The sequence below is a fragment of the Phoca vitulina genome, unplaced genomic scaffold (genome assembly GCF_004348235.1).
Source record: "Phoca vitulina isolate PV1807 unplaced genomic scaffold, GSC_HSeal_1.0 scaffold41, whole genome shotgun sequence".
In the NCBI taxonomy this organism is placed as follows: Eukaryota; Metazoa; Chordata; class Mammalia; order Carnivora; family Phocidae; genus Phoca; species Phoca vitulina.
In genome coordinates this window covers 2,697,432-2,724,670 of record NW_022589744.1, presented here as the reverse complement: position 1 = coordinate 2,724,670, position 27,239 = coordinate 2,697,432, and the positions used below count along the sequence as shown (strand labels likewise).

Genomic DNA, 27,239 nt, shown 5'->3' with positions numbered 1-27,239 from the left:
GTCTTGTATGAGTCCTCAACACACCCACTCGCTCCAATGAGTTGTGACACACGTCATCTCTAGCTCCACGAAGTCACATCTGCTAAATGCCTCATAAACACACAACGCAAGCCGCTGAAATGGTTTCCTTCTTTGCTTATAATTTTTGGAGAATGACTTGGCTGTAGTTTATTCCAAAGGGAAGAGATGGCTGTTGGACGAGATTTGAGGGGAATTCCTGAGGGCAAAGGGAAGAAAGGGGCCTTGGGGCTAGCTGAGAAACAGCCGGAGGACCCTAGAGCTGTGGACTTGCGCGCATGGCAGAAGTGTTGTGTTTGCTGGAATCCCTGCCAGCTGCTGACCCTGGCTCCGGAGGTCGCCCATGATTCCACCACGACGGAAAGACGAAGCGGGGGCTCTGGACAACCGGCACCGCCCGTCTCCTGGCCTTTCCCCTGATCGAGTCTTCCGAGTCTTAACGCAGCGGATCTCTCCGCGGGGTTGGCGGGACCGCCTGGGGAAGGGGTGCACCCGCGGGGCGGGATTGCCGGCTTCCCCCAGGCTTCGGCAAAGCTCCCTGCCTCAATCGCTCAGCGCCCCTACACGCCGGACACCCAGGCCTGGTCCTTCTCCCCCAGGAACCGCGGCCGCCTGACGCCCGGCCAGCGGGAGGCCAGCACCGCCCCGGCCCCGCCCCTCCAGTACAGCCCCGCCCCAGGCTCCGCCTCCGGGCCCTGCCCCCGCCCAATTTCGGGGCCGCCCCTAGGTAGGCCCCGCCCCCGGGCCCGCCCCGACCGGAAGAAGCGCCGACACCCGGCGCTTATAGGGCTGGGCATGGGGGTGCTGCCACCGCCTAGTCAGCCCTGCGTCCGCTGAAGTCCGGCCGCCGCGGCGCTGTCGTCGCGGCGCCCCCGCCCCGTCCTCAGCCCGCCCGCTCGCCCGCACCGCCCCCCCGGAGCCGGCCGGCCGGGCCGGGAGCCAGGCCCGAGTCCTCGCCATGCCGGCCCGGCTACTGCTGGCGCTGCTGGCGCTGCTGCTGCTGCCTGGCCCCGGGGTGAGTGACCGGGGGAGCGTGGGGTGAGGGACAGCGCGGGGCGGACTGGGGTCCGAGCCGGGAGCGCGGTGGCGGCCCGAGGCCCCGCGCGCCCCAGCGGAGGCTCGGGCAGGGCGTAGGAGACGGCGCCGGGCGGGGAGCGAGCACCTCCGGGCCGGCCTGAGCGGCGGCCGCCGTCTGCCGGGCCGAGGCGCACGCCACCCGAGGGGCCTCGCCGGCCAGCGCGGCTGTCACCGGCAGCGTCTCCCGGGGCCCCGTGCGCTCCCGCACAACTTTGCGGCGTCCCGGCGGCACCTCGGGGCCTCTTGAAGGCCCCGGGCGCTTGGGAGGCCGCCCCACCTGCCGGACCCTTCCCACAGGTGGGCGCCCGCTCTGCCTGGCGGTGGCCGCGGGGCAAGGATGGAAGGGGCCCTATAATCGAGGGGTGGGAATGTCTTGCGTTTATAATCCTTGTTTGAACTTTTAAAAATGCGAGAACTTTGGGAAACGAATGCCACGGGGTGAGGGCAAGCATTTTTACCTGCGAGTGTGATTCTGCTTACCTGCCTTGCAGGTTTCTAAGTATTCAGAGGCAGGAGGCTTCCTTTTGTGCACCAAGACTTCGTGAAGCAAGTTAAGCTATGGGATTTACACTCTTTTTAAATATCCCATGTGGGACAGCGGTGAAGCCGCTTCAGAACTTTAAATGAAAGACTTGTCTCCTCACGTGAGCACTGTAGAGCGGTATGAAACGTCTTTTCATCTTTTCCTGGAGAGAAGCGCCTGGATTACATTTATTTAACTATTTAAGGCCTTTACTCAGGCTGTGGATTTGGGCCCCGTGGCTGGGGAGGACATTTTGTGGACAGACTTGGCTTTTTTCCTTCTAGCTGAAAAAAACCTGAATTAGTGGTTTTTTAAAAAACTCCTTGTTCAGGATGTGGGTATGGTACATTGGTTCAGGTTCTTGTTTAATGACTTCCACTATGTACCTTTTAATATGGTATATCATGTACCAGGTGTCCAGGTGGAGAATTGACATGTGTGTACCTGAGTACCACAGTGTGACGTCTTCGGAGGTTATGCACTTATAGTCTGTGCTCTTGGAGTAACAAGAATTTGGAAATAGATGAAGTAAAATATAAGATCACCTTTTTCAAATTTGGGGGTTTTTTAAGGGGAAAATTTGTACACACTTCGCGATAGAACTCATGTAAGTTTTCTTCTTTTTTTTAAAGATTTTATTTATTTTAGAGAGAACACAAGGGGGGGGGCAGAGGGAGAGGGAGAAGCCCACACCGGGCTGACCAGGGAGCCCCATGGGGTTTGATCCCAGGACCCTGAGCCCAAGGCAGATGCTTAACAGACTGAGCCACCCAGGTGCTCCAGGTTTTTCTTCTAATTAAAAAAGATAATCCACTTTCACAACTAGGGTCACATTTTGAACTTGAACACTTCACCTTGGTTAACTCTTGCTCGGCATCTATTCATAAATAAGAGTATTAAATAGAATGACCAAACAAATGATATGGAAATTGATCATTTCATATCAGGGCCTAGATGTATATGGTTTTCTTTGCCACATCTTTCCATGGGCTGTTATTTCACAGGATTCTAGTATTCTAGTTATTGAGTAACTTAGAGCCAAAAATAACTATTTAGCTTTAGTTGGGACTATAGTTTCAGTTTGTGTAAATATTTCCAAATTGTATTTAGAAATCCAAACTTTTCAAAGTTCATGGTAAAATATTCCAGACCCTTATCAAAAAGTTACATTTTAGTGTAACTGCTTTGTAAGTAAAATGTCAGAATTTCACTCCCAGACTTATCTACCAGTAAAAATTTTGATCCCCAAACATAGAATTATTATTTTAAATTCTAAATGGAACCCATTGCATAGTATGCAGTTAAACTAGGCAACAGTGATGTCCCGCAAAACATATTGGGTGTAAAATTGGACAAAGTTCAAACTGGACTTCAAATTGAACTGAGTTCAAACTGGCCACTAGTTAGCTGTGCCCTCAGACAAATTATTTTACTTTTTAGAGTCTGTTTCCTGATACGTGAAGTGGGGAAAACTAGCACGTGTGAAGGCACCTTGCATATCATAGGTAATAAATGTAACCCCCCCCATGTTTTTAGTGTCATTATTATTTTTTTAATGTTATTATATGCCTCTGCAAAGAATATTTTTCAGTGCTCTTTTTTTAAGTTTTAAATTTAAGTAATCTCTACACCCAGTGTGGAGCTCGAACTCATGACCCTGAGATCAAGAGTCATGTGCTGTACCGACTGAGCCAGCCAGGTGCCCCAGTGCTGTTTCTTTTTGATTGATGAAATAACTAGTGCGTTGGAAGCAATACTGTGAGTTTCTTTCAAGAGTGTGTGTCAGATTGAGCCAGACATTGACTCATCCTAGGCTGAGACTTGAGGCTATCATATCCAAAATGCAGTAACATCGGTGTTACCTACTGCAGGCTGTCTCTTGTTAATCCAAATTGTGCTTATTTAGTGAGTGTTTTCCCTCCTCCCTGGGCCTGGATCTTGTACCCAGTGTTGGTTTGTGTTACGTCATCGCTGTCCTGTAGTCCTCATTTAATGGTGTTTATGCACCATTTCTGTCAAGTACCAAACAGATTGGTAGCATGTGAGCAAAATGCTTTCTTCAACTATAATATATACGATTTCTTTTATTCAGCCAGTGTTTTGGTTTTAGAGGAGAATAAACAACGTCACTGAGAACTGAGGGCCATGTGTGTACGAAAACACGCTGAGGATACCATCTGAGACATGAGTCTTAACTAAAAATGTCCTTGCTTATCATTTGCTCTGATAGCTATCACCCGCATGAATGATCCTACAAGGCGATATCGACTATTTATACTGAGGCCGTGAGGAGAATGTTTCATTAAGCTCATATCAGGGCTGCTGATCATGAAATTGGACTGTAGTTGTTCACATGTGTGTGTTTAGTTTCATTAACCTGCCTGCCCGTTGGGCTTTCCGCAGTAGTTGAGCTTCTCAGAGCACAAGAGAAAATGTGTATGAGAGTTCCTCTTGAGAGTGTTCAACAATAGATCATATTCCTGAACATAAAACCAGTGAGCTACGTAAAGGTTTCTTCTTGTCTGGACAGAATAGTGCCACTTGCATGGTCCTGGGGGGAGAGAGTTCTTTGCCTGCGTCAGATTTTGACTCCATTTTTCAGGTTGAGGAATCTTTGGGTAAAGATTTCATTTTCACTGGAAACCTCTCTGGTTTGGGGATCCAAAGTAATCTTTAGGTTCAATATTGTCTACGTTTTATAATGATCAAATGTTCTCCCTGAAGAGATGATATAGGCGAGAAAAATGTAATGTATTCAGTTTTTATTATGCACAAATAACTAGGGGCCTGTAACCTAGCAATATGATTAGAGTGTGATGCTGGCTTAAAAAATAGGGACAGTGAATCATAGTTTGTGAATAATAAACATGCTGGTTGGCTGTATTTCCCAGGGGTTGGGGATTTTTTTTTTTTTCTATCTTTATCTTCACCTATATCCCCCGTTTGGTTTCAGACTTCCTTGCCTCAGAGCAACACATTCTTAGTGATATTTAAGTGAGTGCCGCAGACAAGATACGGGCTAGGAAAAGTAGAACTTTTAAAAGTAATCATAAGCTCCCTGCTTGCATTCTTTTTTTTTTTAATTTATTTTTAGTTTCTACATAATTTTTTTTTTTTTTAATGTAAGCTCTACACCCAATATGGGGCTTGAACTCACAACCCTGAGATCAAGAGTCACATGCTCGACTGAACCAGCCAGGCACCCCTCTACATCGCTTCTGATTATCATATGATCTTTGTTCATGTACAAACACAGCAAATACAGCAGCATAAAAATATGTGTTCTATATTTATGTTTAGTTTCACAAAAGTTTTCTGTAACTGTTAGGAAATTTTCTGAATATGTTATTGAATTTGTCATTTTGACTAGCACCTTAGTAAACCATCATCCATGTCAAAAGCATTTGAGCCTTCTGTGCCCAGCCTGAGGTTGGAGACGGGTCTTACTGACCAGGATCAGTATGGTAATAAACCATGCTTTGCCTAGTGGCCACCCTACTGGGACCATATGGGTTGTTTCTAGTCTTCTTACTATTATAAGGAAAGGTGTATTTCCCTTTCTTCAAATCTTCTCTGTGTTTGGTGCTTTCTGTAAAACTTGGGAAGATTTTCAAAAATCCCTCAAAGTAATCATATTTTTATAGAAATGTTAAAAAGCTTAGATAAGTCTAAATTAAAACAATAAACCTGTACTATCCAAACATTCTCTATTAACATTTTTAAGAGCTTTATTGACATATAATTCACATATCCTACAGTTCACCCATTTAAAGTATATAATTCAGTGGTTTTTAGTATATTCACAGAACTGTGCAAACATCACCACAATTTTGTAATATTTTCATCATCCCCAAAAGAAACTCCATACCTATTAGCTGTCACTCCCCATTTCCCACTTACCTCCCAGCCCCTGGCAACCAGAAATCTACTTTCTATATCTATAGATTTACCCTGGACATTTCATAGAAATAGAATCATGCTGCATATGATCTTTTGTAACTGGCTTCTTTCACTTAGCATAATGTTTTTGAGGTTCATTCATGTTGTATTGATGTTTTGTTCTTTTTTTATTGCTGAATAATATTCCATTATATGGATATACCACATTTTGTTTATCCATTCATAAGTTGGTGGACATTTGGGTTGTTTCCCCTTTTTGGCTATTTTGAATAATGCTGCTATGAACATTTGTGTACAGATTTTTGAATGGCCATGTATTTTCATTTTTCTTGGGTATATACCTAGGTGTGAGATTTCTGGGTCATGTGGTAAGTAATCTTTTAAGGAACTGGCAAATGATTTTCCAAAGCACCTGCACTACTTGACATTCCTACTTGCAATGTAGGAGGGTTCTAACTTCACATCCTCACCAACACTTGATATTCTCTGTCTTTTTGACTGTAGTCAGCCTAGTGGGTATGAAGTGGTAATTCATTATGGTTTTGATTTGCATTTCCCTGATGGCTGATCTAATGTCTTGATATATAGCTTTCCAGACATTTTTTTCTGTGCACATATTTGTGTAGATATTTTTCTTCCCCAAACTGGAATATATCCTAAATCTTTCTGTGTCAATAAATTTAATTCTGCAACATTATTCTCACAGTGGCATACTACTTCTCTGAATGGATATACCGTGATTTTTTGGTTTTGTTTTGTTTTTTTGGATATACCATAATTTGGCCATTCAGCCATTTAGATATTGAGGCTGTTTTTAATTTTCATTACTATAAACAATGTGATGGGGTGCCTGGGTGGCTCAGTCGGTTAAGTGTCTGCCTTTGGCTCAGGTCATAATCTCAGGGTCCTAGGATCAAGCCCTGCATCAGCTCCCAGCTCAGCAGGGAGTCTGCTTCTCCCTCTACTCTGCTCCTTCCCCTGCTCATTCTCTCTCTCTCTCTTTCTCTCTCAAATAAATAAATACAATCTTTTTTAAAAACAACAACAATGTGATAAACCTCTTGTTGCTAAGCATATCTTAACTGCCTAATTATTTCCTTGGAATAAATTCTCAGAACCAGAATTTTCTAATCTTATTTACTCTTGCCCTCTTCCCCAGCCTCCGGGGAATACTGGATGTTTTAAAAAAGCACAAAACTAACCTTTAAATTGGTTTTGTAGCAACCATTTTAAAGTAACCTGTTTTCTTTTAGCAGTGTGGATTTTAGGTCAAGTGAAAATGGAATGTTTAGATCTTGTTTTGTTTATATTTTGAAGATGTAAATAACCGCAGCAGTCTCTTGATGACCCCTTCTATACCTAAAAGCTGCTGAGAAATGTTTTATTCTGATTTGTTAAGTGACTTGTTTGCAGAGTCCTTTGGTCTGCAGTGGTTTCAGATCAGCTTTCTAGCAGATGTGGCTCCCATGAACACCCTGAAATACCTCGGGATAATTCTGCAAGTTTGGTTTTGAGGGTAGCCGACCTTCTGCAGACAAGATTGTTTCTGTAGTTTGTCATGAGGCCATTTAAGTTTTTGCCTCAAGGCTGTTAATAAGTCAAGAACTGGTGCATTGACTGTCCCTTGTGAAGACCATAGTTCTTAAAACATATAGCTTGTCCGGACAGGTGTTTTTCCTGGGAAGATTCAGGTACCACTTGACAATGGAGTAATGCCTTTGGTGGTGTTTTGTCTTTTCCACAAACATACCTAAACTTACTCATCCAAAAGAATGTTGTGTCTTTCCAAATAATCACCCCTTCAAGGGTCAGAGTTCATGTCATACAAATCAGTTGAAAAAAAAAATTTTTTTTTTTTTTTACTTTTCATTATTTCATTTAGGAATTTTTTTTAACCCATTTAATAATTCAGGAACCCTAAAAAAGCAAATATTTACTCTTAAGCCAATGATACTTACACAATTTAAAACCTTTCCCAATTCCTTCCGGTATTTGCTTGAATATAACTTCTACATGGTTCACACTGAAATTTTGATCAAAACTGTTACTCAGCTTGATTGCGTAATTTATTGAGGACACTTGTATTTGATTTTTGGTTGTTTTTGAAAACCAACTGAACACTTTCTATCACTTAGGGGATTCAAAAGTATATTCTTTGAAGGGGATTTCCAAAAAACTCCAGAAATATTGTGAGCAGTGGGAGCATATACGAATAAATGGATAGCCTCCCAAGATAACTAGAGTCAGGGTAGAAGGAGTCTTGTTGATCTAGCCCAGTGGCTCTCTGTATTTTCCCCACCTCAGGTAAGGAATAGGACAGTGCACATCCATCAGTAACAGTGGGAGCACATTCGAACCTTGGAGGGTGATATTTGGGGCGTATACCGTGTCCTCCCCTCCCAAGTTGAATAATAGCTGCTCCGCTGTGCTCCCCAGAGCAGACAGATGAGGAGGCTGAGACCAGAGAGGGCTGGTGACCTGTCCAAGATCATGCTTCAGTGGCAGAACTGAACTTTGAATCTAACCCTCCTGCTTCCCTTCGAAGAGCAGCTCCTACAGTGCTTATGTCTGGTGGGTTTGTTAGAACTGTCCGTTTACTCCAGTCACACCCTGAGCAGGTGACCGACCATGTTGCAAGGAGAGATTGGCTCTAGAGAAGGACTGGGCAGAGAAGAAAGTAGACTTCCTTGGAAGCTTCAGGAGCATGCTCAGAAAACGCTCTTGTTCCTCCCACGAAAGTCATGGCCTCTTACCCTTTGTTCCAGTAGTAGAAAGATGCAGCTTTGAGGTGGAAACATTGCCTTCACCTGAGACTCTCCATCAGCGAGAAAGACCATTTTCAACTCTGGAGCCAAGTACAGTGATGGTGGATAGAGTGGATATTCAGAGGCCCTTAAAACCAGGTCATAGTGGAAGCTCATTTCTTCGCTTACGTCTAATAATAACCAAGCAGGTGCATGTTTTTCAGTAAGATCTTGCCCAGAAATGTTTCTGAAATAGCAAAACTGAAAGTTCAGGTCTTAAAAGCCTTTAACCAGAGTTGCTCTTCCATGGTGCAGTCAGTCTTTGGTACAGAATCCTGAAAAGCTAGAACCCTCTAATCATCAGGCTGGGCCTGGGGTGTTGATCTTTGCAGAGGCCCCTACCTCCCAAGCGGTTCCGGCACCAGGAAGTGGGTCTGTGGTGACAGGAGAGAGAGTGGCCTTGGCCCTTGGACCATAGTGGAGGACGAAGGTTAGCTTCGGTGGGTCTCGGGAAAGTGTAATGAGGGAGAGAGGAGACCACCAAGAAGGTGCCCTGGTGGGTGGGGGGGGAGGGCTGTTGCTTCTCTTGCTGGTTTGCCCTAGAAGGAAGGGACCCTGTCTTGCTTATCTGCATCCTTTGCGGCATTTAGCATGGTGAGTTGGCCATACCCATTGCAGTGAGCACTCAACAGGTAATGATTGAATGTTCCTTTTTGAAGCTCTTTAAGACCAATAAAACAAGGAGCTGTTTTATCGTCAGGCATGTGGGTTGTGGATTTCTTAGGGGGGAGTAGGGGGGGAGGAAGAGGTTGCTGTACCCTTTAATGGGATCTCATCAATAGTGTTTCTACAGCGTGAGAGGGGCTTCCAGGGTACTTGGTTGGGTGGGCATCAACCGTAGTATGTGGGACCCTCTTGATGGGCTCCTCATATCAGTAATGAGATTAATCTTTCCATGGCCAAACCCTGCAAGATAAATGGTTTGTGATTATTCCAAGTCAGTTTCATTTTTCACTCAGCATGATGTTTCATTGTTAAAAAATGAACCTTGGTCTAGGGTTGTCCTCTTATGTATTAAACATGATTTCCCTAGTTAGTAGACTAATTTATAATTATAATTCAAAACCAGCGCTTTCTCCAGTGGATTATTTCCCCACCCCCCATTTCAGATGAGGGAATAATTGTTTGTCTAGGCTGCAGAAGTGTTTGTCAGGGAAACCAGATTTTTTCATACGTTTTCTGAACAAACGGTGCTGTCAGAATCCCTAGATATTGTCATTGATCTACAGTTGGGTCATAGGAGTTTGTTGACCAAACTGAACCACATCTCTCTTCTCTTAAAGTAAACAGCCTGTCACTCCTGAGGGGCCTCTAGGAGTGAGAGAAACACCTGCCTGGAGGGCCACAGCTGCAACTAGGAATGTGTTACATGAGGCAGTGCGTCTCAGACCTGGCTGAATTAGTCACCTAGAGTCACCTGGGGAGCTCTTTAAAAACCCTCTGTTCAGGCACCACCCAAGGTGACTGAAATTGGAATCTCTAGGAATGGAGCCCAGCACCCTTTAAAAAAAAAAAAAAAATTTTTTCCCCCCCAAGCCCCAGATGATTCTAATGTGCTGTCAGGCAATTCTTGTACCTTAATCGTGGACAGAGCAAATGCATCTCCCTGTGCCCTGTCACATCACAGAGCGCTAGACCAGACTGGAGACAGGTTTGGCTCATTCTGTAGAGAAATTGAGGTTGATACATTCTGCTAGTTAGTGGCAGAACTAGTAATGGACCAGGTCGCATTGTGCTTTTTCTAATATATTGTAGTGCCCAACTTTTAATGAACAAGTAATTCCAGGCTGCAAGTACTGAATACTGAAATTGTTTTTTAGGGACGCCTGGGTGGCTCAGTCGGTCAAGCGTCTGCCTTCAGCTCAGGTCATGATCCCAGGGTCCTGGGATCCAGTCCCGCATCAGGCTCCTTGCTTGGCGGGGAGCCTGCTTCTCCCTCTGCCTGCCGCTCCCCCTGCTTGTGCTCTCTTTCTCTCTCCCTCTCTCTCTAGCTCTCTGACAAATAAATAAATAAATAAAATCTTTTTAAAAATTGCTTTTTAAGAAATCAGCTTTAGCTTATAAACTGGCTTTGTATTTTTTTTTTTTTAAGATTTTATTTATTCATGAGAAAGAGACAGAGAGCACGAGCAAGGGGAGAGGGAGAAGCCGACTCCCTGCTGAGTTGGGAGCCTGATGCCGGGGCTGGATCCCAGGACCTGGAGATCATGACCTGAGCCGAAGGCAGACGCTCAATCATCTGAGCCACCCAGGCACCCCAAAACTGGCTTTGTATTAAATACACTTAATCATTGAATTATAAGATGTTTAGAATTATTTAAAGTTCTACTTCATGCTTACTTGGTATTTTTGCCTTCTCCATATGTTAAGAGGTCTAAGGAATCAATAATTCTGGCTTCCAGGTTCCTTTACAGTACCCTCTCTGAGTTGTTTTTCTTTTAAAGATTTTATTTTTGTGAGAGAATGAGTGAGCGAGCACGTGTGTGCGTGCACAAGTTGGGGAAGGAGCAGAGGGAGAAGCAGACTCCCCATTGAGCAGGGATCCCCATGGGGGCTCGATCCCAGGGCCCTAGGATTGTGACCTGAGCTGAAGGCAGACGCTTCACGGACTGAGCCACCCAGGTGCCCCCATCTCTGAGTTAAAAGAGCCTGCTGGAGCCAGAGTGAAGCAGCTAAGGGGAGTGGGTGTGGAAGAACTGTGTGAAAGGAGTAGGTTCGATAAAGTACAAGAATGAAGCATATAAACAAAAAGGAACTATCTTATCAGGGTGAGAATGTGGGTTGGAAGCCAGTCGTGGGAGGGTACGGTTTGTGATACTCGCCTTCCCCTTCTCTGGGAGGGCTGGATATCCGGATTATTCATCAGCCCGTGGGGATTCTGCAGCAGGTGCCCAGTTGAAGGGCCTGACAGTAGAACGCACGCGGGAGCTGGCCAGCCCGTTGTCTCGAGCAACTGGACTAGCCTTGGTTGTTACCCTAGGAATCCAAATGGGTGGTTTAGAAGCAAGGGGAACTCGCTTCCAAGTTTTACGTTGACTGGGCTTGACCAAATCTAACGCCCTGGATTGGGAGGTCACTCTTCGATGACAGCTTCTGCATGGGGCCGGACATCTGACCTGACAGAGTTGGGTGAACTTCAGGGCAGGGGCCATGTTTCCTGACCGAACTTCATGCTGAAAGCAAATCCCAGTTCTGTACTGCTCAAGTAGACAGATAGGTGTAGTTTGTCATTGTAGCTGTTCTGAAACATAGTTTTATAGGCATACTCTCCTGTTTTCATGTGTATTTTGACCCCTACGATACACATGTATTTTTTCAGTGAGTGGGAGATGGGAGGGGAGGGGTTGGGTGCTAGCCAGCTAGGAGACTTTGGACAAATGAGTTATTTCCTTTCTGTTTCCTCATCCATAAAATAAGGCATGAAACTAGAAAATCTAGGCCAGCCTATTCCTAAATGTCTTCCCAAATTAGGAACACCATTTAGGTTAAAGTGACTAAGGCCCCCCCCCGTGCAGTTTTACATCCACTCTTACCTGCGTGGTCGAAGATGGGAAGGCTGCTTTGGGCCTCCCAGCTTCCCTAGCTCCCGAATGTGGTGGATTCCATCCATTCATTCATTTATTCACCCATTTTATTGGGTATATATTATATGCTAAGCACTGTTTGAGGTGCTTGGGGCACATTAATGAACACAACAAGACGTGCCCTCACGAAAACCTCTACTTGATAGAGAGAGTCAAGCCACAATAGCATGATAAATACATAAACCTATTTGTGAAAAAGTGATAACAATTCTATGGAAAGAAAGAAAACCTAGAGCAGAGCAAGGGAGACGAGGGCCTGGGAGTTGCCACAACAGTGGGCTGTGGTTTCATCCAGTGTTGCTCACCTGTCCTGTAAGGTGCAGCACAAGCGTGGGGCCTTGCCTGACCACTTGTCCTCCCCTAGACAAGAGCCCTTCCCCTACTCTGAGTGACATCACATCACACAGTGTTGGCGTTAATATATGGGTTTGTACCCTAGTTTGTTTCTAATCTCCTGAAGGACTGGTATTGACAACTCATGTATGTTTGAAAATACTGAGCAAATATGAGATATTGAGTGTAACTGTTGCCAATTTTTAATAACAGCATAACAAGAGAAAGTTTAAAATTCTATCAAGGAACTTTTAGAAACCCCCACAATTCAGGGAACAGAGCCAACAATTCTTTGGTTTTTGTGATGGCTCTGCTCCCAAATATACATGTGGTGTGTATATATTTTTTACAAACAAAATTAAATAGTTTTTTTCTATTGTAGAAGTATCTATAAGCTCTCCAGCTAAATTCAAATACTGCAACAAAGATGTAAAGCCAGGTTCGGGGAATCTCAGACTTCAAAGGCACCACCTGTCTCTGAACAATCCAGTGACCTTATCCTATAGTTGTGTTAGGGTTCATTTTCCACTTGCTGTGGTCTGGTTTTGCAAAGCAGAAAACGGTTTCCTTTATGCATAGAGATTAAGAACAAGTTTATCTGAAGTTCTGGCACTCAGCTGACTGGGAACCAAACCACAGTTGCTTCGAAAACCAATCCCAAGTCCTCTTGATCTGTTAGTTCAGTACTAGGAAATCTTTAGGGCTTTTGGTGCCTGGGTAAAGTTCAATCACTTATCTGATTTGTGGTTTGGAGAAGACCAAGATCACCCTTTCAGTTTAGGAGGTGGTTGGTTTTAGTATCTATAGCAAGAATGTGTGCATGGGAGTCACCCATTTCCTCCCACATAACATTAGTTGATTTCTATGGTATTTCTTTTCCCCCACCCTGAACCTTAAGTGAATCAGATTATTACTGATTTCCAACGTTGAAATATTTCAAGATAAGCGGAGACAGTGGGATGTTGAAAGACCAGGATTGGGAATGACTCTGCTTAAAGGCATCAAGACTTTAAAACTCTCTCAAATTCTTATGTGGGTTTTGGGCATGTTTTGATTGGTTGGGGCTAGAAGAATCTAGAAGAATCTGCAGTAAAGCCTGAGGAGGGATGAAGGCCTGGTGAATCATGGGTCATCACATTTCTGAGCTAACAGGCAGATTCAACCCAGTCGTCTTACTTTGTAGAATCGGAAACTGATACCCAGAGAGATTTAATGACTTGCCCAGAGCCCAAACCCCAACTCATACCCCCATGCCCCATCTCCTTTCAGCTTCGTTCATCCAGAAGCATATGTTGAGCATGTGCCAGGCTCATGGGGATACCTGAGGAACTTTGAGGTTTTTTAACTTGGAGTTTTGAGGGCATGATTAACGGGCTTTGGAGTTTACATGAATGCAGGCTAGGCTACAGAGTCAGGACGAAGGCCTGAGCTGGGAAGTGTGGGTGCAGAATCTTAGGGGATTGCTCCAGGCACCGGTCTGCCGTCAGGAGGCGTGGATGTGGACCTACCGTCGTTTCCCTTGTATTGTACCACTTCTCTGCCAGATGGTAAACTCCTTGAAGGCAGGAGCTTTATAGGCCTTGGGACTCCAGTGCCTTATGTGTGACAGGACCCCTCTTCCTGTATGTCTGTAGGATAAAAGAGAGTCCAGCCTGGGGGTGGGGCTGAAATGCGTGAACTAGCAAGTAAATTGTGCATGGAAGAGTCAGCCAACAGGAAGAAGTGTGAAACAGGGAGTGCCTGGATGAGATTGATAAATACTTCATATCCTTGCCAACCTTCTTGAGTAATGTGGGACTGTGATCTGGTGACTTACCTCATTTTATAAGGTTAGTACCCCCGAGATTTCTGCCTGCAGGACAGAAATGGCCCTGGCACTGACAGCGGGTTCTGGGGAGATGGAGCACCCCAGAAGTTTGAGAACTTCAGAGGGAGCTTTCTGATCCCATGTGTGGGGGGCTGGACAGAGAAGTCCCTCAGGTGAGGGTCTTGGAAAGCAAGAGCCCTTGTACTGGGATTCGCTCTGTAGCCATATTTCACCACGACAGTGATTTACTAAACCTGCCCGTGAAGTTTCGGTGTGTTTTGCTCATACTCCGCGATAAACCAGTGAAGAAACATTAGTCTAAGATTAGGGTAAGTTAAAACACCAGAGAAGACTCACCTGGGGTGTGAACACAGATTGTCTGTGTTTGGTATATCAAATATTTCACCTTCGGGGAGGGTTGTTTTCCCCTCTAGATGTGCTTTACACCAATCAGAATAGTACACCTTCCTATTGTTTCTGTGAGCTGCAAGGGTAACAAACACATGAAGAAGGTTCTGATTTTGTGGCTCACTGTGCATGAATGCGCACTTGGGCTTCTGTCTGCTTCCCCGGCCCCACCTTGGCCCATTCCCCCCAGAGGTCTTCACACACAGTAAATTATCTTTAGTCTCAGGACCTTTGCATAGGCTGCTTCCTCTCCCCAGGCTGTTCTGCCCTTCCTTACCGCCCCCCCCCCATAGATCTTAATTCAAATGTCACTCCTTTAGGAAAACTTTGGCACTATGCTTCCATGCACCCCCATCATGAGACCACAGCAGCTTCTCCTAGGCTCTCATGGTTCCCTGTGTCTTTCACAGCACTCACTGCAATTTGTCATTCTGTTTGTGTGATTATTTACTGTGGTCCCTTATTAGACTATAAACTCCACCAGGGCAGGAATAGATCTGTTATGATTAGATCCTATTGCCTTACGTAGTTCTTGATTAGTTGTAATAAGAACTGGCACCCACACGGTGCTCACTGTATAACCAGGCACGGTTCTGAGAACTTTACATGTACTAACTCATTTAAACCTCCCAACAGCTCTTTGAAGTAGGTATTATGACTGTCCCCATTTCCGGGTGAGGAAACCGAGGCACGGAGAGCTGCCCGGGGATGGTCTAGCTCCAGAGTCTGCCCTTCTAGCAGCCACACTGCCAGGCACTACGTTGAAGCATAACAAGTGGAAGTTGAATTATCAAGCATCATCAGAGAACGGGGGCTACGACATGAGTGAGTTTCCAGATAATTCAAATACAGTCCCTGAACTTGAAATGTACCGTTTGGTGAAAATCTCTTCAGCACTTATATTCTCCTTCCTGCTTAACCACCATCAACCAAACATATTTCCTTAACTATTCAGATTGTCAGCACCGGCTCCTGTCTACTCGCTGTCTGCCCACAAGGGTAAATAGGGAGCAGTTGAGCTACTCTGAGACAGAGTAGATAATCAGGTTTTTGAGTGTATTTACTTTCTGATGGCATCTTTGGCTACCACCAATTTCTTTAATAAAACGATCTTCCCTAGTATTTACATAACTCTTGTCTTTGACGTTCTTAACATTTATTTTGCTTTCTTAGCATTTAAAGAGATGTTGCTGTTCCTCAGTTTTCAAAAGAAAAAACAGATTTGGGAGCTTTGCCACCTTGCCCCACAATGCGGATGCCCTCGTAAGCCACTTTTCTGACCTGGAGAAATTGGCAGTAAGATTGGATGACCTCCAGACGAGGCAGAAGCCTGACCAGCATGGTGACTTTAGGAAGAGAGGCCTCTGGGAAAATGGAGCCTGTTGGCAGCAGAGTGGCTCTCTCCTCCCATCCCTGGGCCGGATGGTCATTTTTCCTTTCTCAGCAGCGAGTTGTGTTCTTCTTGGTGTCTGGAAGGGCTTCTTCCTTGACCCCAAAGGCTTGGTAACTCCCTGTGGGTAATGCTTTGCTGCTTCTGTTCTCTGCCCACTGCTCAGTAGGCTGGAGAAAGCAGCCTTGTTCCATCCAGGCCAGTCCTCTTGCTTTGCTCTGGTTTCTCAGCCCTCAGTTTTCACACCACAGCTCTGAGACTTGGTTGTGCCAACACAGTCTTCTAAGCAGTCTCTTTTGCGTTCCTAGCTCTGTCCACATGTGTGAGAATTGCATGGGGTTGTGTACATTTGCCTCTCAGAGAAGCTTAGAACATAGAAACCTGCGCTGAAATTATGGATATCTGGTGACATCAGATTTTTTTTTTTTCCACACGAAAAAGTCAGTATTTCAGATCTGCGTTTCCTTCCCTTTTTTGTGAGCCTCTTATTCCTGCTAAGTGCAGTGGTCATGGCTTCCTACGTGAGGCTCGTCAGCATATGTTTGGTCATTAAAACGGTTCTCACTGTTCGAAGGAGTTGTCCTGTGCTCATCAGTAATGTGTGTTTCCTTGGCACTGGCACTAAACAATTACTCGCTTCATCAAAGGATTTGGCAGTAGCTACTGTATCATCATCATCATCATCATCAAAGAGCATTTTTTTTTTTAAACCATTGGAACTGGCCTGGATAAATGTGTATTGCAGGAATTTTTTTATGGTGGCCAAGGCTGTGACCTTTAACTTTTTCTGGTGTTATTCCCACCCACTTTAGATCTACAGTGGGATCTCAGGAATTTTTATCCATAACGTTTTTTAAAGACCCCACCCTACATAATTTGCAGTGCCTTTTGGTATATTGGGTGTCTATGTAGAATCCACAAATTACATTTTGGTCTCATCCAAAAGCTCCTGCCCCCATATCAGAGCAGGATGCTTGCTGATCTTCATCTGCCCCAGCAAAATTCAAAGGGGAGCTCCAGGCCTGAAGTAATTTAAGCTTATGGTTGTCAGAGAACCATGATTTAAAGTAGTGAAATTATAGTGTGGTATAGTGAGCAAAGGACCAGACGGAGAGGCGGACGCCTTGGTTCCAGTCCTGTGTCTACGGTTAACTGTCTCTGGTGCCTTGGGCAAGTCACTTCACCTCTCTGGGCCTTGACTTCCTCTCTCTTTTTCATCTCTAAAATGGCCTATCCCAGAAGCCGGAAACAGTCCCCGCTGTTTGATCTGTGTTGTATGGAACCATATGGGCTTCAATGACTATCCGGCTAATCAGAAGAACGGGGTGTGGTGCACTGGGCCAGTAGGGAAGTAGATAATCCTCAAATGTACTTGAAACGGTGGGGCTTCTGTCTAGGGGAGGACAGACTGGCCAGGTATCTATCTCAACTAGAGGCGCGTTTCATAGTGTTTAACTTCTATTATAAAGCTTGGTAACATCTGGCAAGCTTAGGTGGCAATTAGGTCATAAATACAGTTGTTTGTAGATCATTTTTATTTCACTAGAGCATTTACCCACTTTCTACTTGACCCCAGTTGTTCCCCTCCCCCCAAAAGAAATCTCTAGCCAGTGTAAAGAGTAAAATTGACAGTTTGAAACTAGTTGCAATTATCAGGACTGAAAAATTTGGTATCTAATGGAGTCCCTCCCCCCCCCACCTTGGAGTTTTCGTAGGGGGCTTCCTCATGATATGTTTAACTGCACATGAGTATGCAAACTCAAGTAGATGAAATCGGGCTTCCTGTGAGGCTGGTAGTCCCCCAATGCATTGATGGTTGAAGTCAGACCTTTCTCAGTTTAGTTTGTTTACCATGCTGCTCCATTAAGGTAAGTGAGCCTCCCAGGGCTCTCAGTTTTTACAGGATCCAAACTGCTGCTATTTCCCTTTAATGAAGGCAACAAAATAATAGTGGCAATGCCTGCATTCTGAACCTCAGCCACTGAATGATTGTGAAACCTTGGGTTTTAGTTTTCATGTCCATAAAATGCTTCGGGGGCCTTGGGGATTTGATAGCACCCGAAACAATAAGAGCTTGTTCCCTCGGCCATGACGTGCTACAAGGTTTCCCGCAGCACCTTTCATGCCCAAATGTATCTCCCCCTCCCATGGTGTCAATATAAGCTGGCGGCAGAGGGACCGTGGAGACCAACAGAACTGCCACCTGCTTGAGCCCAAGCAGTTAGCCTGGGGCCCCGGAACCAGTTTGGGGGAAATATATTCACCTGTTGTGAAAGTAACCTATCTTTGGGCTCAGGAATAAGAGGACTTATGAGGAAGGAACCTTTTATGAGAACCATTAGAAGAGTAGCCTAAACTGAAGAATTGTAACTGTCTTGGGTGGTGGTTAATTACACCACACACAAGGATTGCCACAAATGCAGGTTTAACTCTCTTGGTTGCTTGGTTTGGAAACCACACAGGGCTGTTCAGTTAGGCCTTGCCCTTTTCTGCATCCCAGCCAGACACTTGACTCCCATCCAAAGCAAATGTCATGGTTACCTTTATTGATTAATATCAGGAAACATAACAGCCTGTAGTCTGGTTAGAAGGAACTATATAATTGATGGATTATTGCTGACCTACCTGCAGCCAAACAAAATATAATAGAGTTAGGGTTGATTTTGTAGTAGACTGAGATCACTAAAACAGACACAATTAAACCAGAAAGTCTCTTAATATCACTAATGTCTTAATTCTGTTCTTAATCTTTATCCCAAGTCAGCAGGGATAGTCTGCAGACAGGAGACTAAATACAATGAGTTTTGTGTCACTTTGTACACTTGGCTATATAGAAGCCTCCACGATGGGAACGAGTACTTTACTGTTGGATCAGACATATAAATAGATGGGGGTTGGGGAGCAGAGTATGATTAGAATAAAAATCTTTGTCTGTCTCTCTAATCAGGCTTTTACATATGATACCTTCACAGGTAGGCCTTTAGGATCTGCTAGTTTTGCCCCCCTCTTTCTGATTAATAAGAGCCTTAAATTCATGTGGCCTTTTTTTTTTTGGTCAACAAGAGATCTTTATGTAATGGGTGTGTGCTGACATTTACTGGGCACTGATGTCAGTCTTCTGCTTTGGTGAATTCTTGATAGTTTTTTGGCCATCATCTGCATGGTCTTCTACAATGGGATCAGTGGTGTTAGAATAACAGTGCTCTATTGGGTACTTTTATAAAGCAATCAGAATTGCAAATAGCCAGGCTTTGTTGAAGTTTATAGTCTGAAGTAGATGGTATTACTGCAAACAGAATTATAGATACAGATGCCCTTTTCTTGAATATTGTTCAGTGCCTGCCAGGGAACTGTGTTACAGAATACTATTTTAAGGTAGTTTGTGCTGAATTGACCTATTACTGCACAGGCTGACACGTGTGCACGCGCGTGTGTGCGCGTGAAGCCCTAGAGGGTTGATATCCCATTATGGCATGCCAGAAAGCGTCTTACTGATCTCTCAAAATCAGCTCATCCATCCTGTAGCTTTCAGCTAATTATGGCCAGCAGAATAATCCCGTCTGTTAGCCATTACCCCTCCCCTCTGCCTTCTTACCCATCAGACACCACCTCCCCTACCACATCCGCACACGCACACACGCACTCTCTTTTCCCTCCTTTGGCATTGTACATCCCCCACAGAGAATGCCCCTCTCACCTCTGAGCATTATTGCTAAGATTAATAATTATAAGCTCTGATTCCTTAGCACATTCTAATCCATTCGAAATCCCTTATTTTGCATTTGGTGACATGCAGCTTTAACTGTTCTCAAGATTGCATGTATCCTTAAGTAGTAAGACAGAACATCATGGAAATCTTTCTTATCTAATCCTTTCCTCACTTGGGGACTTGTTTTACATCTTACCCATAAAACTGTAATGTGTATATATTAACCAACCAAAATGAGCTCATAAGTCACTTTACCTCTGTTGCCAGCGCCCAGTGGGTTTGAGCCCTGGTAAGGCGAGCCACGGCACTGCGTAAGGCCGGCTGGGTGTTGATGGCAGGTTGTAGGTTCCAGGAATTTAGGTACACGCTATCTTGTGTAATAATATTTTATTGGAAGCATGCCGGTATCCTTGCTGGAGTAACACAAGTATTGTACTTTTAGTTTGGAGGAATGGTTTTCTTAGCCTTAGGGAAACTAAAGTTTGGACTATGCAGTATAAGAGTAATCCAAGGAACACAGGAAAACTTAATTTAAAAAACCCCAACAAAACAGAAAAACAGCCTCTGAACATATCCTGGAAATTGGTGTGGTACTCCTAAAAGAAAAAAAAAATCATGTTACTAGCCAGATTATTGTGTTCTAATATTATTATGAAGACTGTAGTCTGGTAGAGTGCAAGTAGGAGGTAGAGAAGATTCAGAGAACAGACTGTAACGATTTTTACTGTTTCTGCTGACCTAAGCTGGCGTTACAGTGTTGCCATGTAGATTAGCTTTTGGAGATGTTGGGTTGTGTTTGACTTGATGGATTTGCACCCACCTGAGAAGTGTGTGGCTCTCTTGTTCACAGTGGTGGGTCTTCTGGATGTGTGTGTACACCCCTTTTGTGGGGGTGGGTCCTCACCAGTGTTGTAAACAGAACCAGCACTACAACACTTATCATGTATGGATGACTTTGGAAAGCAGTATGAGACGCACGTGTGCATGGCACCGCTTCTTCCCACTGACTGCAAGGTGGAAAGTCTGTGCTATTTTTATTAACTTATTCTGAACCTTGTTATTAGGTAGTCAGTGTGTGTGTGTGGACTGTTTCTTGAAATGTGTGTCTGAAACTTAAGCACTGTATTTCTTTGGAAAATGCAGCATTTCTGAAAACCCTGATGGGGACCAGTGGGTTCTCCTATGTTCCGAGCTTGCGGTATGCTTCCTTGCTGTTCTTCCTCGGGGGGCGGAGGGTGAGTAGAAATGAGCAACCACCTCAGTGGTAGACGTGGCCCCTGAAACCAAGCCCTGGGCTTTGCTGGTTGCTTTCCAGGCACTGGTGAGCTGCCTCCTTGCCTGACCAGTCCCAAGTCCTAGTTCAAGAATGGGTGGGTTTTTGGGAAAGGCGGTTTCATTTGTTTTTGTGCTGCTTCAACACATCCCAATCTTTTGTGTCTGATTCTCTTTAAAGACATTTTTTTAAAAGATTTTATTTATTTGAGGGGTGCCTGGGTGGCTCTGTCGTTAAGCGCCTGCCTTCGGCTCAGGTCATGATCCCAGGGTCCTGGGATTGAGCCCCGCATCAGGCTCCCTGCTCAGTGAGGAGCTTGCTTCTCTCTCTCCCTCTGCTGCTTCCCCCACTGCTTGTGCTTGCTCACTGTCTCTCTCTCTAGGAAATAAATCTTTTTAAAAAAAAGATTTTATTTATTTGAGAGAGTGGGCATGAGCGGACGGGGGCGGGGGAGTAGGGGCAGAGGAAGAGGGAGAAGTAGACTCCCTGCTGAGCAGGGAGCCCGATGTGGGACTCAATCCCCGGACTCTGGGATCAGGACCTGAGTCGAAGGCGGACGCTTAACCGACTGAGCCACCCAGGTGCCCCTGAAGACATTTTCTAAACAAAGTTATTTCAGAACTCATTTTAGGAAAGATTTTTTTCTTACCTGAAATATAAGCGGTTGAGTTAATTAATGCAAGAACAACTAACAAGTAGCTGAGTTTAGAATATTAGAATGAAATTCTAATTTTAATCATCTCTATATAAGTTGTTGGTAGTTGCTTCCACATCTTGGTAGTAAAGGCAAAGTGAGTGGTGCGTTTTATGAAATGGCGTAGATGCTGGGCTTTGCTTTACCATCAGAACCTTGAACATGAGGATGCAGTGACAGTCCTGCCTTTGTTTTCATGGGAGGAAGGCTCTTGTTGGAGTCCTGGCCGAGCAGGGCTGCAGTGAGGGCTGTTCTACCACCACTGAATGAACCTACATGAAATAAGTTGGTGGTACTAGCAGCCCTTTGCCCAGCATCATCTGCCCTGAATTGCCAGGCTTCATGCATAGTTCTCCGGCTGGGTGTTTGCAGCATTGTTACCTCCTGGGAGAGAGCGTGCGTGGTCAGGCTTCCATGAGGACCAGCTGGCCGATGGATGCTTAGTGTTAGGTTAGACTAGGTTACCGGCCACTAGCATTCTCCCCCTCCACAGTGTCATTGTGATAACTTCTTAGAAGTTGCCATCAGGGCGCCTGGGTGGCTCAGTCAGTTAAGTGTCTGCCTTCTGGCCCGAGTCATGATCCCAGGGTCCTGGGATCGAGTCCCGCATCAGGCTCTCTGCTCTGCAGAGATTTTGCTTCTCCCTCTGTCCCTCACTGGGCTCATGCTCTCTCTCTCTCGCTCTCTCTCTCTCTCAAATAAATAAAAATCTTTAAAAAATTAAAAAAAAAAAAGTCTCCATCAAAGCCAGGAGTACATATCCCACTCGTTGGAAAAATGAGTCAGATGCCAGGTAGTCAACCTGAAGCAGATCTACAGAATCAGCATTTCGTTTCCATTTTCAGGCTCTCCGGAAATGAGCGTGTGTGACAGTAGGGCCTCCAGCCGTTTCATCCATCGTAGAGAGAAGGGAGCCCCGGCCACTAAAATGGCTGGGTGAGGTAACGTGCAAGGTCGTTACTGTGAAGCAGCATTTTTAGATGTTCAGGTACAAATGGTTCTCAGCCATGCTCAGTATCCCAAAAGGCTTATAGAAGCTTATTTAATTCACCTTAGTAATAGCAACTGTATCTGAAGGCAGGCATTTTCACGCTTTCAAAAATGCTGGCGGAGAAAAGCCAGAAGTGTTGTCATGTTAATTTGCCATGTGAGAGCATAACACTGTTCAGAGTGGTTCCCCGGACATTCTAATTGGGAGCCGTCAGCAGCCTCCAAAGAAGCGAGAAGCCTGTTGTGACAGGGTTTGTGACGTCAGTGCGGACGCTGTGATTAACCGTCGGTGCTCTCAGTTGCTAAATTCAACTTCTAGCCAAACCTGGTATTTTTGAGATTTTCAGAAGATTATGTTAGTTATGTGATTAGTGTTTTATTTCGATTCACCAACCAACCATAGACAATTGTTCTTCCTGTGGTTTCCAAGATGCTCAGACAAGGCAGGTGGCTTTTGTTTCCACACTAGTAATGAAGCAGCACTGATATGTTTTAGTAAATATTGACCCATTTTAATGTTAATACTGTGATAAGATGTATTTGGGAGCATTCAGTTCATTAAAATTGTACTCTAGGCTTTACTAACAATGACAAAACTCATCTATTTCTGGATACACACTGTCTTACCGAGGGACCTCTTTGTTTCTAAACTTTTGCGTCTGTGTGGTGGATATTAATGATCGAAGGCGGTTGAATTGTCTGAGAATCCTAATATGGAAAGCACTTCATCTGGAACTTGAGGGCTTGCTGAAGCTCCTTTAAATTTCAGCTTCCCTCCCACCTGCTAACTTGTTCCTCTCCATTCTATTTTATGAAAAATTCATCGCCAATTACACGATATTTTAGAAAATTTAGAAAATACGGAGAAAAAAAACCTGTTGCTATGATTTTGCAGTATTTCCTTCATCTTTTTTCTATAAATATATATATGTATTATTATTTTTTAATAGGGGTGTGTGTGTTTGTTTTGGGACAGTTTTGGGTTGCGAGGGACAGAAATCTAGTTCCAAGAAATGTAAGCAAAGGGGGAATTTCTTGGAAGGCTTTCTGAGCCCAAGGACAGGAAGTTGGCCTGAGGAAGAGTAGAAGCCAGGGCACACTCTCTCCCTCTGTCAGCTGTGTTTCTTCTCAGGCTTCTTTCTCCGTTTCAGTCTTTGTCTCTCCCCCATCCAGCAAACATTCACGGAAATCTCCCGAGTTTAATTGCTTACCAGTTCAGTGACCCAGAGAGTTCAAAGCAATTCTTGTGTCATCCCAAGACCTGTTGTACAAAATGCCTGTTCCTCGGGGAGCCGTTTGACAGGTGGAGGGGGGCTCAGCAGGCCTTTCCACCTCTTGGTCCCCAGGTGTGCATACTCTTCCCTTTTTATTTATTCAGTCTTTAGACAGCCCCCACCTGACGTGATCCCACTGTCCCCCATCAGCTGCAGAGCCATTGGACCTTCTCAGTGGGAGATAGCCCTCAGGCTCACTGAGCTACAGCCCTCAGCGGTCTTGTCCTCGGGCCACTGTTCTGCAGGCCCATGTGCTCTACGCAGTGAGCGTTTCTCTGGTTCAGGTGTGAGCAGGTTCAGATGAAGCTTGTCACCGTCTATACCCTGTAGGCTAAAAGAATTTCATCCCCAAAACACTGGGTATGCAGGACCTCTGGATTCCCTGCTAGGGCAGGCACCACCCTTGAGGCTTCTGTTTTCCCAGCCAGGTAAAAAGCAGACTCTTCTTCCTCAGACTTGAGACTTTACACTGAGAATAGACTCAGCAGGCAGTGAGGAAGCTTGCTCTTGGTTCTCCCATTCCGGGTGAGCGGGCCCTGGCTCTGGGCAAAGGAAAGGGTGGAACCTCCTCGCCTCTAGGCCAGGAGCAGGCAAGGGAGGAGAGAGTGAGGTTCTAGCGGCGGCTTCGTCCCCTTTGCCAGTGGGTCTCCACAGTGGAGAAGGAATGCAGGGACGAGGTGTTTGTCCTGCCATCTCGGTCTGCTTTGGAGGGAGCCGTTGGGCTTTCCTTCTTAAGGGATTAACTAGGTGCCATCCTGGTTCTTACCAAGAGTGGGCAGCTATTTTGGGGTCAGGCTGCCATGCACAAGTATACTCCCAGTCTTGTTGTTTAGTGCTAAAAGCCAGCCATACTCCTGTATTTTAAAATTTTGTGCCAAAATCCAAACTCTCACAGTATAAGCAAGTTGTGTTGGCCCGTTTTTAATTTAAGACCCACAGGAACCAGATAATTTGTGGGACTATACGGTGACAAGGAGAAAACCTTACTACAAGGTGGCATTGCTGAATGGGCCCAGACTCAAAGGGGTGTAGTCTCAGGAAACCTTACCAGCTGTCACCTGCACATGTGTGCCTTGCACGTGTGTACATGCATGTGTGCACACAGTGGCTTCCGTGGAAACCGCGTGGGTGAGGGTACAGTTCTTAGCAAAGCTGGAGGATAAGCAGACCAAAAAAATCTGCCCAGTAGAATCATCATCACAGTGTACATTGAATTTTGGATTCGATATTTTTCACGTGAAGACCGGTAGAAGCATTTTTCTACCTTGCTGTAAATTTTCCAAAGTGCTATTTTAATGATTACATAATATTCCACTGAATGTATATGTCATAATTTATTTCAGTCTTTAAGATATTATTGGAAATTCAGATCTTTCCAGTTTTTGTGTTTGTAAATGGGATACAGTGAGCATCATTGTGCACATGACTTTTTCCATATCTGGAACTGTTTCTATAGGATATAGAAGTGGAATTATAGGATCAAAAGTCTGAGCACTTTTATGCTTTCCAGAAAGAGTGCACTAACTTACAATTTTCATTCCCACCAACAATGGATGAGAAAGTAAATTTCACCACCTTTGGCTATTTTCTGTAAAGAGAGTGCGTGTTTTAACTCATTAAGCATAAAAGATACATTTTTATTTAAATTATATTTTGATTATAATGAAGAACAATTTGGGTTATGTTTTTCATATATTTTATAACCTGTCTTTTTTGAAACCTTGGTGTTTTATTATTATATAAATTTTTTATATAATGAGAGCTGTTTTTTCCTATTTTGCTTTAAATGCTTTCCCCTAATTCTTTGCCTTTTTAAAATTCTGTAAGTGCACGTGGGTATATGTGGGTGTGTTGGCATTCTTCTTTACCATGGAGGCTTGCAAGATGACCAGGTTTTAGAAAGTGAAGTATAACCAAGAGAAGGAAGTCCATTAGAAAGCTGAGCATACCTTCTTCCTGTTTCAGTGGAGGCTACCCATGGATTATTTCAGAATCCCTGTCTTTGTCATATCAGGTTATAAGCCTATCTGTCTGCAGGAAGGATTGCTGCTTAGATAGTATAAAGCAACCTGGGGTCTAGTCCTGACTCGGCTGTTGTCTAGACATGGGCCCTTGGACGTAGGCTCTGTAACTTCAATGTCTTTGTCTGTGAGGTAGTGGATTTTAGAAGGATAACTTTTGGGATGTCCTGGGGGGGGGGGGGGGTCTGTGTGTGGTTGTACATGCCCAAAATGAAGAATCCTATTGAACATGAAGATTCTTCTACATCTCATTGCAGATTTTTGGAAGTCCCAGCACAGTGACACTTCCTGAAACCTTGTTGTTTGTGTCAACTCTGGATGGAAGTTTGCATGCTGTTAGCAAGAGGACAGGCTCGATCAAATGGACTTTAAAAGAAGGTAATTTGGATTTGGTCCTTGGGTGACATGGACATTTGCTCAGCTGCTTCCAAGGAAGCATATTCCAGAAAAAGAGAAAAACAGTTACACATCTTTAATAAAATAAAGGATAGTGGAGTCAAGGAGAGGAGAGAGAGTTATACTCAGAGGGTACATTTACAGCTTGAAGGGATCATTCACCAAATGCATCAGCTGAAGAGGCAAGCTTTATCTTTTTTTTTTCTTTCCAGATTTCATGTTTAAGTGGCTCTAGGCTTTTCTATTAATAGCTCTGGCTGGTAGGTCTTTCACAAAGACATACTCCATTAAAATTTTTAAAGTTCTATCTAATGATTAGAATCTTGTAATCATAATTATCAGAACTATCTTCTGTAACCTCAAATTACTCATTTGTTTTTATAGAGGCTGAAATACTTGAGGGCTATAAGATTTGATATTCATCCAAGTTAGCCACTTTATTGAGTCTTTACGTAAAGTTGAAGGAAGTGAAAGACTGAGCTTGTTTTCTCATTTAATCTGCCATGCCTCCTTTTTTATGATCATGTCTTCCTGGTGATAGTTAGCAGAGTGGAGTCCTACAGCTAGGAAATTGTATTTCATTTCCAAAGTAATCTTCGTGGATAAAGCCATGCAAATCCAAAGATTTGGGGCTTTCAGAGTCATCTCTATTATTCTGTCCAGTAATAATTCTGATTTGGCTTTAGATAGGGTGTGACCAGCATGCTCTCTTTCGTCACTGATCTGTGACTCATTATTTTCATGAGCACAGCAAGTGTTTTTCCTTCGATCATAAAATGTTCCAAAACACTGTTTTAGATGGAAAAATATTGGCATATGTCAGAAGGTCACACATCATTTTATCAGTTCGACAGCAAACCTAGTTACCACCCAGAGATAATGGCAGCTGGGGTACCACACACCTGCCTCACCTGTCTGGGTCCTGCTTGGATCAGCAAGAACCGTAGGCAGCTGACAGGACCAGCTCTCTCAGGAGTGAGTGGCCACAAGAAGACTATAGAGCCGGCATTTGGCATTGCATTACAAGCTCCCAGAATG

The 27,239-nt window shown here is 44.5% G+C and overlaps 1 protein-coding gene across 2 annotated transcripts in view; it reads left to right on the top strand.

Moving 5' to 3' along the window:
* The first annotated feature begins 948 nt into the window (after positions 1 to 948).
* ERN1 (endoplasmic reticulum to nucleus signaling 1) overlaps positions 949 to 27,239 on the top strand; it is a 77,074-nt gene continuing 50,783 nt past the window's right edge. For both annotated transcript variants that reach the window (XM_032429478.1, XM_032429477.1), the window contains exons 1-2: positions 949 to 1,033; positions 26,063 to 26,183. In XM_032429478.1, the coding sequence (XP_032285369.1) occupies positions 977 to 1,033; positions 26,063 to 26,183 (178 nt within the window). In that variant the 5' untranslated portion in view covers positions 949 to 976. The remainder of the gene's footprint in view (positions 1,034 to 26,062; positions 26,184 to 27,239) is intronic.